We start from the raw sequence: 20,948 nt of genomic DNA on the forward strand, positions 1-20,948 counted from the left end.
TTGTGATAGTTTTTAACCTAATCATAGATTTTAATAATTGCATCTTTTAGTTAGGTTTTTACTCTTTTTAATCATATGCAATTGTAAACGCATTGAGAATTATAAATGCGCAATAAGAACCTTTATTATTATTATTATTATTATTATTATTATTATTATTATTATTAAATGTAGTCAAAAATATTTTTGGTAGCTTGTATGTTCATGACACAGCATAAACATCCCCTAGTGGGTCGAGAGCTATTCTGAAATCGATGATTATGTCCTTAGGACTTAATTCATTCAATCATTGCAAAAAAAGAAGATGGTAATTGAATCAGTGGATAGAAACTACTCTCACGAGAGCAGCCACTAAAATGGCGAATTGCTAAGGTTTTAGAAACTACAAGCCATGCGTTTGTCAGATGATTCCCATCAAAACAAGCGATGCGAGTCATTACGCTGAGCGATCTCCTGAGTTCAGTGGAGAGTGAGAAAGAACACCTCATCCAGCATCTAAAAATATTCACGAGGAGATATCATGGCAGTAAAACAAATCATTTGATGAGCAAACTAAGTGATCTTCTTCTAAAAACAACTGCAATTTGAATCCGTAACCAGTCTATGAGAGCATACAATGTTAAAGGTTAGGGAAGAGGAGAATAGAACGTCGAAAAATCAAATCTGACTAACGAGCAAATTGCTGAATGAAGATCGAATTCCAGGCTCATTTCAGTCACGGCAGTGCCAACGAGGCTTTCTGGCGTTTTCCAATTTCTCCATGACAAGGGCAAATCAAATTTATCCCTACAATGTTAAGAAGAATCGCATTGCAGAAGGCTATCTTCCATCCATCAATGACTTAAAATTAGATATAGAATAATTTGGTCGTTTCTCTGAAAAATTGTGGGGCTACGTTAGCCTTAAGTAATGTGTACTTTAGTGAGTCCCCGCGCTGACATGACGAACGTTATAGTTTGCAATTTAAAACATCCATTATTTTTAACTTGGTAAATATTTATTGTTTTCCAAGTTGTAGTGGTGGAACGATTTCACTCCATCACTCCTTCACTCCTCCACTCCTCCACTCCTCCACTCCTCCACTCCTCCACTCCTCCACTCCTCCACTCCTCCACTCCTCCACTCCTCCACAAAGACTTATGGTTCTTGCGTGTAAACATGACCCGCTTAGATTAGCTCAGCTATCCGCGGGCATGTTATAATTGTAATTTTAATTTGAAAACAAAATAAAATGTATGTATGCATGTATGTATGTATGTATATTTGTATGTATGTTGCTTAGCGATTCGATTCAGGGAAAGTCTTCGTGGTTTTTCCTTCACAAACCCACGTGATATTGTCAGTTCGAAAGGAATCGATATAAACGGATGATCAAAGGCTCCAGACGATTTTTTTAATACAAGAAACAGAAGGACAAACCCTAACTTTTGATAAATGGTTTCTTGACTGCAAAAGAAAACACAATGAAGAAGAAACGGAAAATCAATCAACTGTCAACACTAAGAATAGAACTCCAAATGTCTCTCATGGCGAGCCAGCGCTTATCACACTGTGCTACTTGTACATCAGTTACCGATAAGCGAAAGTAATCATTTATTTACGTACCGCAGGCTCAAGTGTTTCGTTCAGTCTATACCTCACTTTTCCGAACAAAATGATCTTGCCGTTTTTGACTACAGCACAAGGAAGACATGTACAGATACATGTAATGTAAAACGCGTGGGCAGGCCTGAGTAACAAACAGTTTCTTAAAGTTAAACTGTTTCAATTTGCAAATATCACAACACACCCCTAAATGGGAAAAGACCTTATGGGCTTATTCGAAACTTAGACTGCCCTCACATCACTAGTAGTTCCTAAATGAGCAATGTCTCATAAAACCCTTTCATAATTTATTTTCCAAGCTCAGTGGCTCACAGCCACTTTGATTTTTTCTGACAGGTTTGGCTCCCAGTCTGCGGATTTTAACACCGTAATGTTAACCAATCAGCAGCTTCTTGTTCTCGCACTTTGCCTGGCTCTCTGCGTCATTGGTAATGACGCGGGAACTCTCGCAGGTGTGGAATTTAAGCAAGTAAAATTCTGCGGTAAGTTTAATTGATTAAGGATAATGATGACGACGACGTTGATAATGATAGTGATAATGATGATGATGCTGACTAAAAACAATGTTATAATCATAATGAGAACCTTCCCAACATCTTTTGCACCTGAAAAATTGCATGCCAAATAACTTTGTCAGTTTCAAGTCAGGAAGGGTACTAAAATGTAGCCATGTGACAGCGTTGCCTCCAATATTGCGACTGAGACATTAGTCGATACAAAGACCACAGTTTTCGCATCGGCGGGGGGGAGGGGGGAGGGCGCGGGCGTGTCAAGCAGCCGACAAGAGTTTTTCTGATGCGCAAATTCGACCTCTTGGTCGATGGAAATTCCACACCTTTAAGGATTTAATTTTGATGGTCCTTCATTTCCTGTATTAAGTAAGTCCTGACAGCTTCGCAGGTCAGACAAGAGCTACTATGTTACTGTCCTTCATTGTATGGCCACTGAAGTAGGACATTCAGGGGCTGCTACTTTACGGCCTATTTTAATTTGCAGTATACGGCCACTTGTAACAGTATATCGAGATTTACAAGGGGTTGCTATAATATTACTTTTAGCATTAGCAATATTCAGAACTGGGGGTTTTCATGAAGTCGGTCAGACATGAGCGACTTCAGTCTCATTCTTTAATCCTTGTTTCACCTTTTAAAGATATATGTTTACTTTGTCCGAGCCTTCGCCTTTGTTGAAGTAGGTCAGACAGGGGCTGCGGCTTTACTAGCTCCCTTAGGTCCTTAAGTAATCTAACTTCTATGATTTATTCTTCAACAGAATAATTAGTAAAACGTGCTCTTTAATTTTTCATTGAAGCCGGTCAGGCCGGTCAGACTAAACAGGCCTGAAGCTAGCAATTTCTATATATCATTAGGCACAACATAAAGAGTAAGTCTCATATTATTCGACTTATTCCGCCACCCTGACTCTGCTTTTGTCTTGGTGGGGCTGTCATAACCGGTGGCATGTGACGTCTTTTTCGCCCCACCTTTGCTGAACAATGGAAATCTTGTAGATGTGTTGCCATAATAGAGTGTCCTGGATCAAATTAAACACGCCATATGTGTGGCCAAATTCATCCAATACATGTGTTTAGTTTTATTGCGCATTCTTCAGCAAACTAGTGCGACTTCAAGCAGAGTTAACGTTTCTTAGAGTCATGCATCGATATAAATATAGTTTCGCTAGCACGGCGTAAAGAAAGAAGCTGTCCAATCTGAAGAATCATGAGTTAAATATTTGGCAAGTTTGCCATTCGATCCGGTTTTGAGAAATAGGAATAATCAGTGGACTTTTGACGGAAAAAAACGGGCACCTGGTCTCTTATTTATCCGCCCGAAATCTATTGTGAGAAAAAAATAATAAAAGAATACGATTTTTCAACTCTTGCGAGTCGATGCTCGGTTTTTTCCTGACAGTTCTTTTAGAGGATCCCTTTCCCCTGAACACAGTTATGACCTAAATGAAAGTGAAGAATGATCATCGCAGTTAATTTTCCAATTTAAGCAATTGGAAAGAAGAAGCCTGAAAAAATCAGGGCTTCAACGGGAATCCCGTTGAAGCCCTGATTTTTTCAGGCTTCTTCTTTCCAATTGCTTAAATTGGAAAATTAACTGCGATGATCATTCTTCACTTTCATCTACTACCGCAGTTCATATATGAATTATTTCATATAAACTTCACACAGTTATGACCTGCAATTTCATTTTCAGGTTTATTATATCCGAACTTTTTCGCAGACCCACATGACGAGACAGCAAAGATTCAAATTTATCCATGGCCTTTCATACCATCTGGTAAACGTTTCAACATCAACGTGACATTTACCCCTGGTAAGCTAACAACGAATTTAACTGTAATTACTTTACTGCTGATTGAAAATTAAAAATGGACAACGTGGTGCTTCCATGGCAACCGCTTTGGAAAAAAACCCGAAGCAGTACGGATATGTTTATGAGCGTATCACACGCAGGTGAATTCTGTGTTATTTTATCGTAGTTACTGGCGAAAATGTCCAAATAATGTCACAGTACAGGGGCATTACGCATCGGCGATGGCTAGGCCTACGTCGACATCATTTTCTCTAAAAAAAATTGAATTTTATTGAGAATTTCGTAATTATGATTAATATAATCGTTAATCGTTTAGCTTTTTCCAACAACAAGATGGATATTATTTTAATGTTGCTGTTTTGCAGAAGACAGCTAAAAGATGTTAAACGATTCATAATGCTCGTACAAAACCGGCATACTTTGCTCATTTAATCTTTTGTTCGGCAATGTTCTTGTTGCCGTTACGTCGTCGTCGCTGTTTGCAAAAGGTTATCACGTAGCCCTCGCGACTTTCTCACTCACATATTTGTCTCTGACAGCAGTAGACGTTTTTGCTGCAACGCTGCAGGCTGAACTGATTTCGGAACCAGAATTAGACTTCCACATAGAGCAGAGGTATAGGGAATATGTCTGTCCACGATTTCCAGAAATATGCAGTTTGCCTGCTGGTGGAAAGTGGCCTTTAGGAAAGTAAGAACCACCAATAGCCTAGGTTGATCGATCAAAGCAACTTTAGTCATTTAGTTAGTCATTTTACCGTAGAGATTAGGTGAAAGTCTCATTTCTGCAAGAACGTTTTTCTAGTGAAATTATTGCTTTGTAGTATGTTTCTCTTTTTCCGTCTAATGTACTTCCTTATTTATTTTGTTTTATGCTTCATGGGAATATCACTGCCCTGGCCATATTTGATTCTACAGAAACGAGTGCCTATGGGCCGGCTTTTGACTTGAGTGCCAAAATCGCGATTTATTTGGCTTAATTTGCGCAACTGTCTGCTTGAGTGCGTTTTTCGATAAAATTCAGGAATAAAAAGATATCGTCACTACGACGAAAAGAAAGTAAATTCCATAGATTATTTTAACGCGTAATTAATAATGTATGAGCTGCTATCTGTTTTTCTTGGAGGATATGCAATCCAACAACATTTTTTAAAGAAAAATACTGAAATAGTTCATGCTGAAGCGATGAAGTGATTGGAAAATAACTCATATGCAAACTTAACCCGACCTGACTCTACGATGACCTTTTGTTATAAATTATTATTTTTATTTCAATCGAAGGATGCATAAACAAACTGAATTCACAGCGGTTACGGAATTGTATGTTGACAGTGATGAACTCTTGGTCAATGCACTTTTCCGTACACGGGCTTATTGAAACCACTAGGACTGTGTGTTCTTCAGATTTATTCCACATATTACGATTGTACTTGCGCCACCCACAGACTCAGCGAAGTTGAAGAAATTAAAAGCCAAAATTATGCATTGCTCCCTCGGAAATGTTTCCCCGCTCTTTCAGGCGCCTTTGCTTTGAGTTTAAATTGGTTCATTACATGTCATACACATGTACTTAATCACTAGATAAAGTGATTATTCTGCTCCAGTGATATACAACATTCAATTGAACACCGTTCTTATTCCTCGTTCTAATCATATTTATTATCATAAATGTTATTCTCTTCACACTGTTTAAATGTTGCTGTTGTCATTGTTTTTTTTTCTCAGAGACTCATGTCTTCACGTATTCTGATGTAGTGACTTCATTGCCACCAGGTTTCAAGGTAATTAATGTATGATTATACAGTCAAATCTCTATAAAGCAAAACATCCTGGAGACCGACTCCAACTTTCCTCCTAAAAGACTTGTCAGACTTATAGAGGGATATACCATGATATATGAAGAGTTTTCCCTTGATGTGACGTTTTTGTTGACCGTTACTCAGTATTACGGTTAGGAAGAATACCAAACATCTAAATAATCTCTTTTAGAACCATTCCTATCCAGCGAAGTAACTCATCGGTAATCTGCAGATAACGCAACAAGTCAGTCTTTCTGTTAAGCTGACACTGATCAGTGACATTAGATCTTCAGTGGATCTTGCTCCAGGCAATGCCGATAGAACTATTTCCATTGTTTAATTTCCAAGAACGAAAACAAAAAAACATTTAAGTTTCTATATTGGAGAGACCTTAAGTCTTGGAAACGCTGGAGGATTCTAAGCAAGTTTGGAACTAGATTTTCCTCGTTCAAGTGCCAAAACGCAAAGACTCAAGAAATACATGTGCAATGTACTTTATATTACTCGTTTATCACGTTCTCCACTGGAATAGCTTGTAGGAGAATAAGAGTGTGTCCATGAGAAAATCAGGCAGGAGGCGATACAGCTTAAATCACCGATTCTGCTCAACCTTGGCAAAAATGTTGGGTTTCATGAGTAAATGATTATCGCGAAAACAGTTGGTCAAAATATTTTATTCCCTTTAAGTTACAGGTGGACCCCCTGCAAAAATGGCCCTTTGACACTAATTTCTGCACATTTAGTATTTCTATAACAAGGAAGGCCAGATGAAAATGAAGTCCACTAAATAACATTCTAAAATTCTCAGTCTCAAAGCAAAGATATTCATTTGAACTAAGCAATTTGATTTTTCTCCATGGCTTCATCTTAATTAAGGTGCATATTTCATATTGTTGGAAATAGGCTATAACAGATGGCAAGTATCTGCAATGAGCAAAAGCAAACACGCATTATTCTAATCATCTTTATATGTAGGTTAGATATCAGCGTATCCACTCTCACTAAACATGCCCAGTAGTTTCTGCATGTCTTTTCAATCCTAATAAAACACGGCAGTGAATTGGTTATACATAGTAGAGAAATGATTTCCTGACTTTTAATCAATTATAGTTTTTTATGGGGTGGTAATTGATGAGGCCGATTCATCAACACATAGAAATTGTCGGTGGATGACCTAAACTTCCTTAAATTAATGATCTTTTAAGTACGTCAGTAATAATACATTGCTAAGGAGTATAACGTATCATCCTTAAGCGAGATCGTTCTGACTGGGATTGTTACTTGAATTGGGTAGCCATATTTTAAAGTCGCGAAAGCCCTCAATGTCCCTCTTTTTGTCCTCTCGGCATATGAATTATCCGACGATATTTCCAAAAAAGAAAAGTTTTCGAACTTTAGTATAACGGAAAACTTCACAATCTTATAAATGAGTTGTATCCACCGTAAACAAATTCAAAATAAGATTCTGAGCTCGAGATTTTCATTCTTTTCGAGAATCTTATAATCAATTTCTAAATTTTCCCCCAAACCTTTAAAGAAACGGGACATCGTCTAGCCACTGCACAGTGCTGGCTGCTAAGACCTGTTCACCGATAGATTTTCCTTTGCCGATGGATAGGGGATAGAGTACCCACGACTCACAATCAGACGATAGTGCCCGTTAAGTGAGGTGGTTCATGAAACGTACCTTTCTCCTGGAGTGTTTTTTTTTTTTAAATCAAATAAAGCGCATAATAGCCAGGATATATTTAATTACTCGCTGCGCCCTCGTCAACTATCACTCGATAGAAATCTCGAACTCATAATCTAATTGTTTATTTGTAGAATTCTACTATTATACTAATGCAAATGCTGTAATCTGATTGGCTGAGCCATTGAACACTATTAGCCATTAGTATGCAGTGGTTGGAGGTCGTCTAGGAAATGGCGAGGTTTTTTTCGTTTTTCCAAAGTTTTGAAGGAAAATTTTGATACAAATGGTTAATTAAATTCCTGAGCAGTCTAAACGGACATTTACAGTTTGACTTTTAAAAATGTTAAAAATTATTGAAAAAAACTGATGCGAGCTAGCACACAACTAAATTTTAAATGACAATTCAATCCGAGCGATCTTTTTCAGGCGCAAAGTTTAATAATTCGTCAAGAAATAATTGGAAACCGTTAGAATTCTACTAAAACAATTACATTATTCGCCACTAAATTTTCTCCGATTCTTATTGGTTTAAATTGATAACCTGACGCAATAGTATTCATCCGCGAAGAGACACTATCATCCCATAGTGCCCGTCCGAGGATAATACGCGGATGGATAGTACTCTTCCGTGAATATATTTCTGTAAACAAGCGGGCTTATAGAAAATAACAATTGAATTTGTTTGTTTTCTTTTTCCAATTTTACATTTGGCTTTCACGGCTTTCATCTAAAAAAGTTGAAAATAATTCAATAGAATTTTTGAACTAGCGCACGGAAGAAAATTTAGGGGTGAACAATAAAGACAACAGAGTGTTTATGTCTCGGAACTATCGGTCTGATAGTTGCCCCTTGCCCTTGATGTTCTTAAAACTAGCATATTTGCCCTCTAAGCTTCGCTTCTCGGGCAAATATCTGTTTTAAGAGTCCTTGTCCATAAATATGGAAAATAACTCGGCTCATATTTTTTACGTATTTTTATGCCCTATAGGCTAGGGTATTTCAAAAACTACTGGGTAGTTTCTTTAGCAAAATATCCTTTTATTTCAAAGAAATATGCAATTTAAATGGTAAATGGTTTGACGCACCATTTTATTAAATAAGTTTGAGAGCCTCGCATGCAAAACCACCTTATTCTTAGTCTTTAAAACACTCAAATATTTCTGTGCAATGTATAAATGTGTACTGGGTTCATTTTAGGTAATGTTGCGTTGTCTTTTTGGGTGCAAAATAATTAAATCTCGAAGACATGTATTTCATTCACTTAAAAGTACTTCGTGAATATAATTAATTTTCACCATGTGCGAAACCTTCAAATGAATTAAGCTTCTGGTGCTTGAATCGCAGAAGGATGGTCTACAGATTCCTGTAAAAATTTCTTTGGGCAAGTTTTTACAGATTCCTGTAAAAATTTCTTTGACCATCCGTCGTCAAATTTCAATCAGTTCGGGTCAGACCTACATTTTAACATGCGCTACATGCTTGACCTATATTAAGTTGAAAAAGACACAGAGCTGTTAATTTCGAAATGTTCTAACCTTATTTGCTGTAAAAAGGCAGGTTCAAAGCCAATTTGACGTCTTTTTCTCCCTATTAGTTGCAAAGAAGTTTGCTTTTGTTTATATAACGTCCGATGTACATCGCCAACTGTCAACTTATTTATGGTCGAATGCCATGAATCTGTGACCCTCTTTCGTCATATATGATCACCACTACATTTAAGTCCAAAACGGCTTAGTCATTTGTAGATAGTTGCTTGCTTTGCACTGCAGCAAAATATGACGTTTGATCCGTCATGGTTTGATCTATCGCTGCTTGAATCCTTGCTTCCAGCGGTTCCTTGTTTCTTCGTCACGCAATGCTGTCATCCCATTTAAGGGGTAGGGGTAGGACAATTTCTATCCTAATACGTAAGGCTCTGTAAGGCTTGGAACCACTGCTGGGAGCACAAAATCTTGTTGAGTAGGAAGAGATTAAATTAAGAAATGAAAAGAATGAACAGTTTAGCATTGCCCCTGTTGTCATCTTTTACTCGACCACCGCTACCTACATGCCCTGCGTAATACTGTAACGCTAAACTCGTACCTAGGTCTTTTCGAGCTGTGCAATTATTTTTGGTTTACATATAATACAGTGGGCTATCCTTGGGGAAATGGGTGGTGGCCGCGTAATAGGGGTTGGTCGCTTAGGTTCGTGTACCTTGAATATTTCTCACTATCGGGTTATAAATTTCTTAGTGAACATGGAGTCAATTCAAGACAATCATGATAGACGTGTGTTTTAATTATCACTCGTCACCTTCAACTTCAGACTCTTATCGGCCATCGCCCTTTCCAAAACAAAGTTTGGGTGGCCGCTTAATAGGGGTAAAGACAATAGAGAAACTCTTATCGGAACGACCAAATGATGGCTTGTCAACATGGGTTTTATTTACAGTATTTTACCGACAATAATTTTGGACTATATTGACAACAGTCCTCTATTTTCTGTTACAAAAATAACAATGCCTGGCCACTAAGCAAACAAAATACACTGAATAAAATGGCGTGGCCAGGGTTTAAATTTAGTCTAATTAAATTTAGTCTGTTTTCCTCACGAATTAGAAACGTTGTGATTTCCTATTTTTATTTCAGCTAGTTCTTACTTCATTGATCTATGATTTGTTTATGGCGATTTTTTAAAATTGTAGTGAGTAGAGGCACTAGCTTTATCAGCTGTTGTCTGAAACATCACAACGTACAACACACGTGATTTGGACCGAGGCCACGTACACTATAGAATACGATCATATAAATATACACATATTATTATATATATGAACAGATAAACAATGACTAAATTGTTTCACTTATCCTGAGAGTGCTCTATACAAAACAGATAAAAATGTGCAGCATATGCCGTGACAGCATTGCGTGACGAACAAGCTGTAAGATTGTGCTGCGCCGACACGCTTATCAGCAGTGGTCAGCAATCGATCAAAAGTAATATTTTGGCGCAGTGGAACTATCTATAAATGCAAGGAACTATCTACAAATGACTCAGCCTTTTGAGTTATATGCAGTGGTGATCATACACGCCGAAAGATGGTCACAGATTCATGGTATTCGACCAATAATAGGTTGACAGTAGGAGATGTACATCGGACGTTAACGTTGTGTAAACAAAAGCAAACTTTTGTTTTATGTGCGACGAATGGCGAGAGGTCGGCTAGAAAAACGTCAACTCGGCTTTCGACCTGCCTTTTACAGCAAATAAGGTGAGAACATTTCGAAATTATCAGCTCTGTGTCTATTTCAACTTAATATAGGTCAAGTCATGTGGCGTATGCTAAAACATTCGTCTAACCCGTATTGTCAAATATTTGCATTTTTGACGTACTTTGAAAAGCTCTCGCTTCGCTCACAATCATTTGCCCAGAGAAATTTTTACAGGAATCTGTAGACCATCCTTCTGCAATTCGAACACCTGGAACTCAACCATTTGAAGGTTTCGCACGTGGTGAAAATTAATTATATTCACGAAGTACTTTTAAGTGAATAAAATACATGTCTTGAAAATTTACATGTAATTATTTTGCACCCAAAAAGACAACGCAACATTCCCCAGATCAACCCAGTACACATTTAAACATTGTACGAAAATATTTAAGTGTTTTAAAGACGGACGAATGATGTAGTTTTGCATGCGAGGCTCTCAGACTTCTTTAACAAAATGGCGCGTCAAATGACGATTTAAACGGAATTTGGCAATTTGCATATTTCTGTGAAATAAAAGGATATTTTGCCAAAAAAAAAAAAAAACTATCCAGTAGTTTTTGTCATGCCCTAGCTTCGCTTGCCGCGAAATTAAGAAATTGTCTGATTTTTACAGGCAGGCACTCGTAAGAACATCAAATTTCCGCGGGGCAATTATCAGCCGATAGTTCCTCAATAGAAACACTCTATTGTTTAATTAGAAATCTCGAGCTCATAATCTAATTGTTAAATAGGAAATTCCATTGCACCCGAAGAGGAAACAGGTACCTTGCTGGAGAACACGGAAGCTCCAAGAGTTCCATGGTGGTTAAAAAATTTCAATAGTACATTCCTGCCGTTTTCAGTTTTTGGCCTTGCGTCTACAAGAAAATTTTAGTGGTGAGCAGTGACGACAATTTAGTGTTACGTCTCTCCCTTGGAAATTAATTGTTCTAAATGTCAAATATTAGCCTGTGAAAGAAGTTCGAGAGTTGATATGACGTTTCTAGAACATAAAATTTCCAAGGGCAACTAAACAGCCCGTAGACCCTCGACATAAACACTCTATTGTTTTTAAAGTGCAGATTGTAGAATTTACATTAGTGCACCAGCAAAGTTGCGCTAATTTCACACGGATGGCGTCCACCTTTCGTCATTTCACACGTGATTCTGAAGGATACTTTTATGCTCTGTTATGAGAAATAATTTTAAGCAGACTGGTGTCGTTTGACTGTATCGCAGCAATTTTTTTAGAGATCAAAGGCAGAGCTTCCGGGCTTTCCGCTGTTATTTACATTTAGCTTCGCAGAGTTTGAAATAATATATAGCGTGACAGATAACTTCGCTCGTCATTTTGGCTTAAACCTCTGCATGATTACAGCCAAATATTATTTATACACAGCCACAAGAAAAGAAGACGAGTTTTATTTCGATGCTTTCTTAGCGATTTTGACAAATAAATTAAAATTGAGAAACATAAATCTAAGTCACAAATTAATATGTGAGTACATGAAAGTAATGTAAGATGTTAACAAATTGTAAATAACGTTGGTATTGTTAGTTTTGTTAGTATCGTTAAATTGCAAGTAGAGTAGGTAATGTAAATAAATGTTATGTAATGTTATTGCCATAAAAAAAAAAAATTTACATGTAGCTTCGCAGAGTTTCACACCTCCATCATTTAAATTGCCATGTGCTTATAATTTCTTTAGGCTCATTTCAGTATTGCAAAATTCGTTTTAAGCTCTCTAAGTATTGGCTCTGGAGAGGAAAAGTTTGAAAACTTACTCTCCATGTTATGACGCCCAGCCCGGCTGTTTGATAAGATCGATTAGCACTGACAGAATTGTTTGCAAGTTCTGAGAAAAGGTAGCTTCTTGACAGGTCTAATTATCTCATTGAGTGATTTGCGACAGACTAATCACCAAGGGTGGATAAGCACATCAAAGACAAAAAGTACAGGCGTCCCTCTCCTGCCCCGATCGCTTCGCTCTCCGAATTGTTCAGTTTCGCGCTCGCCGAATGTTTTTTTCCGTCCTTGCTGGGACATTACATTACAAAACGGTGTTTATAGTGGTCAATGTGTTTAGCTACGCCTAGATAGTTCACAGGTATGCCACTTAAAACTGAAAGAAAAAATATTTCAATTCAGATAAACATAATAAGCTTTTCAAACCCACTGGGATTTTGGGATTGGAATTGGGATTCCAACTGGCGGGAGACACAGCCCATATGCCAGTTGGCTGCAAGCATGACCGAAGAGTTAATTAGGGTCTACCGAAAAACAAATTCCGCTCAGTTGTGAGAGCTGAAAATGACCCCGCGAGCTTTAGATTTCAAGAGGGGACCCTAACCCCAATACCACGCTGCCTCCACTATAAAGGATCCTGGTAGGCCTCCGCAATCTTTGATGACATCGAAATTACTGATTTTGCATGGTGAAGTGAAGTCTTGTTGCTTTACTGTAAGTTGCGTTTTTAAAAGTATGTTCAATTATCCGTTACTGGTTTCACGATGATTTCTTTCCTTTCAACATGCTCTGAATAAAATATAATACCAAACTCTCGCATGTAAACAAATACAAAGGTGTGGCTGACTAGAGCCCTTTAAATCGTGATACGTGGCGCATTATTGACACATCGACAATGTTTCGAAGCTTTAAGAAATATTTCATGATGACCTGCATGATATTTCTTGTTAAAACACAACTCGAGACCAGGACGTGTTCAGCAAGATCTCGATGAATGAACCGAAATTCGGGGATATATGAAATCCGAATCATGCTTGAACCCTTAAAGAAACAAATAAAAGAAAAATACGAAAAGAAAAAAAACGAAATTAAAATCAATTGCATTAGTAATCTTTACCCAATGTATGTTATCTATTCATACGTATTTGCCTGGATACAATTAGCTAGAGAAGCACTCCTAGCTGTTTGATCTCCGATAGTTATTCTTTAGTTTGCTTGCAGTTAATTCCACTCCATTTACTTACAATTAGCTTATATTTGTTGGAAAAGGCAAATTTGTTTGACTCTGTTGCAAGCTAGCAATTGGCTTTAACATTTTTCACTGGTTTCCAGAATTTTCCGGGATATTCCAGCCTGCTCCGGAACATTCCATGATCCTAGTTTTATGGAATGCTTTGACTCACTGCTATTGTATAAACCTTTAAGTCTACCGCGGAAGCGTTTTGTAATATAATATATTTTAGGTTGTGTAATTCTTACTGCGGCCATGTATCAAGTGTTATGACAGTTTCAAGACTGCGATTATCAGAGTCAGATATAAAAAATGATCAATTGAATGAACCGCACCTAATATCTGAATAGTATCAAACCTGCTTTTTTTTCCCTAAGACTATCTGGGTTTTTTTTATCTCTTTTGGTTAATCCCACTTATCGTTGGTTTCCTGTGTAGTGTTATGACAGTTTCGAGACTGCGATTATCAGAGTCAGATATAAAAGATGATCAACTGAATGAACCGCACCTAATATCTGAATAGTATCAAACCTGCTTCTTTTTTCCCTAAGACTATCTGGATTTTTTTTACCTTTTTTGGTTAATCCCACTTATCGTTGGTTTCCTGTGTAGAATACCGATGGACGCATAAGGGCATCACAATAAGAGTTTCTTTAGTTTCATTTGGACAAAGACATTGAAGAACTCGGACACTCTGGTTAGTTATGGGCTCAGTGTCTCACAGCGTACTGTAAGAAACTTGCAATTTGTCTAAAATTGAGTTCATGTAAATCCCTCCTACCTAAAGTAAAGTTGTAAGAGTAACTCAAGTCAGTCATTTTATGGATTGCTTTCGATAAAACTGAGTAAGCTCCGTTTTCGTCTCGCTCTAAAGGTGCGTGCTTTTGACCTCCTTATTTCAACTTAAACGATTTGATTTTAGATTCCTTCAATACAAGGTCATGTAATGGTGAATTCAGTTCGATCGAAATGCTAGATACGATTATACTAAATAACTGTAACTATCATTCCTCAAACTTGAAAACAAAATTGCGATATTTAGAGTGTGCGGATGAAGTATCACTTGAAATTGATTCAAGAATGGTTGAATCTTCGGACAAACTTGCAATTCTGGGAGTAAACATTGATGAAAAACTAACATTTAGCGAACATATCAAAGTCATTCATTTAGCAAGAGAGCAAGTCAAAAAGTTGGAGTGTTACTGAGGTTGCGAAATCTCATACCTTGTTCTGTTAAATTACAACTCTATAAATCTGACATTCTACCTTACTTGACTTTCGTGCATTGAGAGCAGTTTTCAAGTCAAAATCTGAATCTTACGGAGAACTATTGGAAAGAGCCTGTCTCTCTACTCTGTAAGAAGGAAGATTACGAAAACATAGCCACCTTGATGTACAAAGCAAAAAACGGCCTTGTACCTCAGCACATTTCCGAACTTTTCCACTCGTCCCATAAGGGATACAACCTAAAAAATTCAGACTTTAATATCCCGCGGTTTAGAACTACATGATACGGCAAACACTCGTTATTATACGCTACCTTGGGCCCCTCTTATGGAGCAAACTAAACCCATCGGATAGAGAGAGTCTAACACTGAACACTTCCAAACATAACATTAAGAAAAAAGAGCTAACTGTCCTTTTAGAAGACTGCAGAAATTGTGATTTATGTTTTTTATTTCTCTACTTGTGTATTAGTAGATGTCCTAATTTTAATATATCCACTTAAGATTTCATTAGCGACCCCAATTAGTTTGTCGAGAGCTAAAAGCCTCGACACTTAAAAAAAAGTCCTACTACTACTACTTGTACAACTACTACTACTACTACTACTAGTACTACTACTACTTATGAATTGTTACTGCTGTAAAATTACCGTTCCGCGTAATCAATTACAATACATGTATGATTGATCTTCTCTCCGCCAACCACACGGAGACTAACTTTTCCATTTGTGTTGTCCAGATTACGTTTGTTTGGTTCTTTGCATTTCTCCAGGAAGCGACAACATGTAGCATTATTATAAAGTTTTCATATAACGCGCGCTCTGATTGGCTGAAACAGCGTGCTTTATCAGAGAGCAGAGCACGGTTGATGACAGTAAGCTGGCTTTCAAATTTTGCTTCAGAATTTTGACAAATTTTACCCAAATTAATCATCCCCTGTGATTCAGACAAACGCAATGGAAACGAGCTCTATGTCTGCGGTAAATATGGCTCACGGAGACCATTGTTAGCAACAGTAGTGTGAAGACTGTACTAAAATAACAAGTTTTGCTTGATTCTGGCGGACAAAACACGTAGCGAAATAAACAAATTCTGAACCTAACCAGTGCTTCGATAAAAGACATTATATTTACGAAGGCAGAAATTATACTTTATTTAACAACGACAGAAAACAGCAATCGAGCCATCTCTGTTTATGATGAGAAGCTTTATTTTTGTAAAAATGCTCAATTGCTCAAAACAACACTTGCATGCAGTGTAGTAACGCTCGTTCTCTGGTCATCACAGCGAAGTCAATTGACGAGTGGTCAGCTCAAAGCTTCCTCCAGATATTTTCCTCTGTAGTCGGAGTAGAACCAGTGGGAACAGTTTAGTTTGTCTAACTTTTACGCTAGTTCGGGCAATCTTGCTGCAAGCGGCTGCAAGCCGTAAATAACTGTAGCTCCCTTCAAATTCAACTCAGCATCATTTTTTCGCATTTTCATCCGCAAGCTCTGAGCTCCTGATTTCGTATTTTCCATTGGAAAAGTGCACGTTTTCATAAGCCACAACACGGCCGGATTCCTCTGGACTACAAACTTTTACCTGCCTATACATTCTTATTTGAAAATTAACTAAAAAGCGAACTTAATTTGAAGGCATCGTTCTTCTCTCGAAAGCTGCTCGAAACTACTCAAAACCGAACGCTTCGCTGAAGTCCAGTTTGTGATTGACAGCTGTCGATTCGTTAGCCAATCAAATTATTTGAACAGTTCTAACAAGGATTGTGATTGGTTTATTTTACCGTGCTTTATCAGAGAACAGAGCACGGCTGACCCCAGTTTTACTCGTTTGGAAAATAAAGTTTGGTTTGAAAATTCAGCCGAATGCGTGAGGAAATTATTGGATTCTTTATGATAAAACAAATAAAGAAGCTTCGACTGTGCTCTGTCCTGTTGTAAAGCACTTAAGAAGTGGGGAAAAACACTCGACTTCGTCTCGTGTTTTCCCCTACACTTCTTTCGTGCTCTACCGCTTCCTGCGTGCTTTACAACGGAACAGAGCACAGTCAAGGCTTCTTTATTTGTTCAACAATGAATTTGAGAGAGATTAATTTGAATATGTATTTTAAGCAAAAAATCGGTAGCATGACACTTAAAGACCTTGATATTTCGAGCAAATGCATTGCAATTTCAATTTTATTGAAATACTCTTGGTTTGTAATCTGTAAATCTAGATCTTTTCGTTCATTTTGGTATATGATCTCTAATAATGTCTCACTATACTTTGTTTTTCTGCGTGTATATCTTTTTTATCTCTTGCCCTCATTCTTTTCTACATATATATATATATATATATATATATATATATATATATATATATATATATATATAAAGTTAAGATGCTTCGAGCCAACAGGGATGCCACGCGCCAGAAGGATCCAAAAGGATTCGTAGTCCAAACCTCGAGTAATGAAATTTGTAGGCAATTGTGGAAAACGAGGACGGACAACTTCGAGCGAAAAAAAAATATATATACAGTAAAAAATCTAAGAAATCTAAAAAAAAGTTTAAAAATTTAATAAAAATAAACGTTTCGGTCAAAGACCTTCATCAGTTGCAGTGCAAGTGAATAATAAATTACAATAACCTTAAATAAATTTACAGTATAAAAAATGACATAATATTACAAAGATGATTACATAACGGGGCGTGGTAACACATGAAAACGAAAAAATTAACCAATGATAAACAATCGGTGATTACTAAGCGAGATACTATGACAATGCGGTACAAAACTCAAAAGACACAAACCAAATAAGAATAAATAATCGAATATAATACAAATAAGATTAATATCAAAAAAGTAACGCGATTCGTCGAGTCAGCCGAAAGTGTGAAGGGACCCGCGTGTAAAATATTCAATGTTCAAAAAAGGCGGTCCCAAAATCCCCAAACAAAGCCCTTGAAACTATGCCGCGGCAAGGCACAACAGGCGCCCTAAACAGGGCCCTTAAACAACAATAATGTAATAAATTCCCCGATGGGGGCCCCTCAGAAAACCTAGCGCTAACAAAGCTAACAAGATCCAAGGTCAGGGCCTTTGAACACCTGAACTAAGATAACCGCCAAATTTACAAGTTATTTTTGCGCTAATTGTAGTTTATTCTTTTTTTCGAGTGGAATTCCTGACGTTTATTCAAGCCAAAAGGTGCCAGAGAGAACAACTGTGCACTCCAATATGCCTCTTTAGTGATTAAAAGCTTTTCGATGTTACTTGTATTGTTTGCATTTATCTGCACTTGATCAATACACTGGAAAGAAAAGTCGTTTAAGTCGTGCGGTGTTCTGTTGAAATGCACCGCTACCTCACAAGTCTTTTTCTTGGTCAGCATAGCAGACTTGTGGTTGCGAAATCTAACTCTAAAATCTGTTGTTGTAGAGCCAATGTATTGTAAGTTACATTTCTTACACGAAGCCAAATAAATGACCTTTTTTGAATCACAGGAAAGTTTCAATCGTATCTTATAGCTCTTGCCTGTTTGAAAACTTTGGAAAGAATTTGATTCAACAAGGTAGTTGCGACAGAGATCACATCTTGTTCTTTTGCATTTAAAGCAACCCTTAACCTCAACAACCTCTTCAACCTTGGTGTTAGAGCCATAACGAGATGGCGCTAACAACTCCTTAAGGTTTTTAGATCTTCGAAAAGAGGCTATGATGGAATTTAGCGGAAAAAATTCTTTTAATTTGGGGTTGGATTCCAAAATACCTAGGTGTTTTCTGATGATGCGACCAACATCAGGTAAATTTGGATTAAATGTTGTTACAAATGGAAACAATTTCTTCTCAGCTTTGGCACGAGTTCTAAGTAAGTCAGTTCTAGATGTATTTAAGGCTTTAGAAAATTGATCTTCCACTAGTTTTGTGGGATAACCCTGATTGACTAGATAACCCTTGTATTCAGTTAAGCAAAGCAATCCTGAGGATAGCCAAGAACCACCTAGTCACCTTCCTCAAGTCCCAAAGGAAAAGAAATGGAAGCCACCGCCATCAAGGTATCCAGAACTTGAACTTTTTCTATCTAGTGTTAGGCGTGATTTGATAAACCCTCGCAACATTAAATCAGCTAGAGATAATTTAACCAAAGGGGAACGGGTTGCGTTAAAGCAATTTAGAAATTCTGATGTAGTAATTCGGATACCGTCAGAAGTTGTCCGTCCTTGCTTTATCAAACGTTTTTAAATTCATTTTTGCGGTGAGGCTTGGACTGTGAATCTTCATTGATCCTCCTGACGCAGTGGCATTCTTTGTTGGCTTGACAAAAAAAAAAAAAAAAGAAAAGAAACAAACTTGGTCTTACTGCAGTTAGGAAAGCTTTGAATGCTAGGGAACAAACTTGGTCTTACTGCAGTTAGGAAAGCTTTGAATGCTAGGGAACAAACTTGGTCTTACTGCAGTTAGGAAAGCTTTGAATGTTAGGGAAAACAAAATTCCGTCTACATCTTGCATATTAGAAGCCGTAAAAATCTGTTTGAAAAGCAACCATTCTGTTTTTAAGGAGAATTTCTTTCTTCAGATTCATGGCACGGCTATGGGTCCAAAAAATGCATGTAGTTATGCCGATCTAGCCATGGGTGAAATTGATCTTAAAGCTAAGTTTTCCGGTCCGATAAAGCCGTCCTTGTGGTGGCGTTATCGTGACGATGTCTTTGATCTTTGGCAGCAAGGCCTTCCTGCCTTACATCAATTTACTGATTACATTAATTCTCTATACCCTACTATTAAATTCGAGTTAGTTTTTTCTGAACGTGAGCTTCACGTACTTGATCTTACTTTACATCTTGTGGATGGGTTTATTAGAACTGATGTTTATTCTAAACCTACAGATAGTCATTTATATCTTCCACCTTCTAGCTGCCATCCCAAGCATGTCTTCAAGGCTATTCCTTTTGGAGTAGCGACTAGATTGAAGAGAAATTGCTCTGAAGAAACTTTCCTTGCCGAGAGAACAGTTGAGTACAAGGGTTATCTTGTTAATCAAGGTTATCCCTCCAAATTAGTTGACGATCAATTCTCCAAAGCCTCCACCATTTCTAGGAATGATTTACTACGGCAACGCGGAAAACAATCGAAGAAATTATTTCCATTTGTTCTCACATTTAATCCTAATTTGCCTAATGTGAGTAGCATAATTAGAAAGCATTTGTTGATTTTGCAATCCAACCCTAAATTGAAAGAACTTTTCCCTCAAGGCTCTATCATACCATCTTTTCGTAGAACAAAAAACCTGAAAGAATTATTAGCACCATCTCGTTTTAAAACCGCCGATGAGGGACAAACAATTCAGCCAAACAATGGCTGCTTTAAATGTGAAAGAAATAGATGCGATCTCTGTCGAAATTTCTTTGTTGAATCTAAATCATTTCTAAGTTTTAAAACGGGCAGAAAATACACCATTCATTCAAGGCTTTCTTGTGATTCTAAAAACGTGATCTATTTAGTTTCCTGCAAGAAATGTCGTTTACAGTACATAGGATCAACTACCACCGATTTTCGGGTTAGGTTTCGTAACCACAAGTCTGCTATGCTCACAAACAAAACCACTTGTGAGGTAGCAGTACATTTCAATAAAATTCCACACTCCTTGGATGATTTTGAATTCCAATGCATTGATCAGGTGCAGGCCCCTAATGACTCAGACGAGATCGATAGGTTTTTAATTACGAGAGAGGCTTATTGGAGTGCTCAACTGTTCTCTTTGGCTCCCCATGGCTTAAATAAAAGAAAAGAATTTCACTCCAAAAACAGAATTTGTTATAATTAACTTTCTCTTGTGTAAATATGCGTTCGCGCCATAAGGCAGTTCAAAGGTCCTTCCTTGGATTTTGTCAGCTTTTTGGGTGTTAGGTATGCTCAAAGGCCCTGCCTGGGATCTTATCACAGCTTATTGTTTAAGGGCCCCTCCAGGGATTTTGTTGTTTGTCAACCCTTTAATGCTCCAAAGGCCTCGATTTGGGATTTTGTTATTAACCTTGTCCTAGTTCTGCAATTATCACGCTCTATAATGTAATTTATGCACAGTATTGTATTCTTTTCGTTTGGTCTAT

General features: G+C 37.5%; 1 protein-coding gene across 1 annotated transcript in view; it reads left to right on the forward strand.

The window, feature by feature from the left end:
- Nucleotides 1–1,686: 1,686 nt before the first annotated feature.
- Nucleotides 1,687–20,948, forward strand: part of LOC145494289 (uncharacterized) — a 25,070-nt gene continuing 5,808 nt past the window's right edge. Inside the window, exons 1-4 of the mRNA XM_081477125.1 lie at nt 1,687–2,087; nt 3,840–3,932; nt 4,472–4,600; nt 5,657–5,712. Coding sequence (XP_081333251.1) covers nt 1,976–2,087; nt 3,840–3,932; nt 4,472–4,600; nt 5,657–5,712 — 390 coding nt within the window. The 5' untranslated portion in view covers nt 1,687–1,975. The remainder of the gene's footprint in view (nt 2,088–3,839; nt 3,933–4,471; nt 4,601–5,656; nt 5,713–20,948) is intronic.

Source organism: Orbicella franksi, chromosome 1 (assembly GCF_964199315.1).
Source record: "Orbicella franksi chromosome 1, jaOrbFran1.1, whole genome shotgun sequence".
Classification (NCBI taxonomy): domain Eukaryota; kingdom Metazoa; phylum Cnidaria; class Anthozoa; order Scleractinia; family Merulinidae; genus Orbicella; species Orbicella franksi.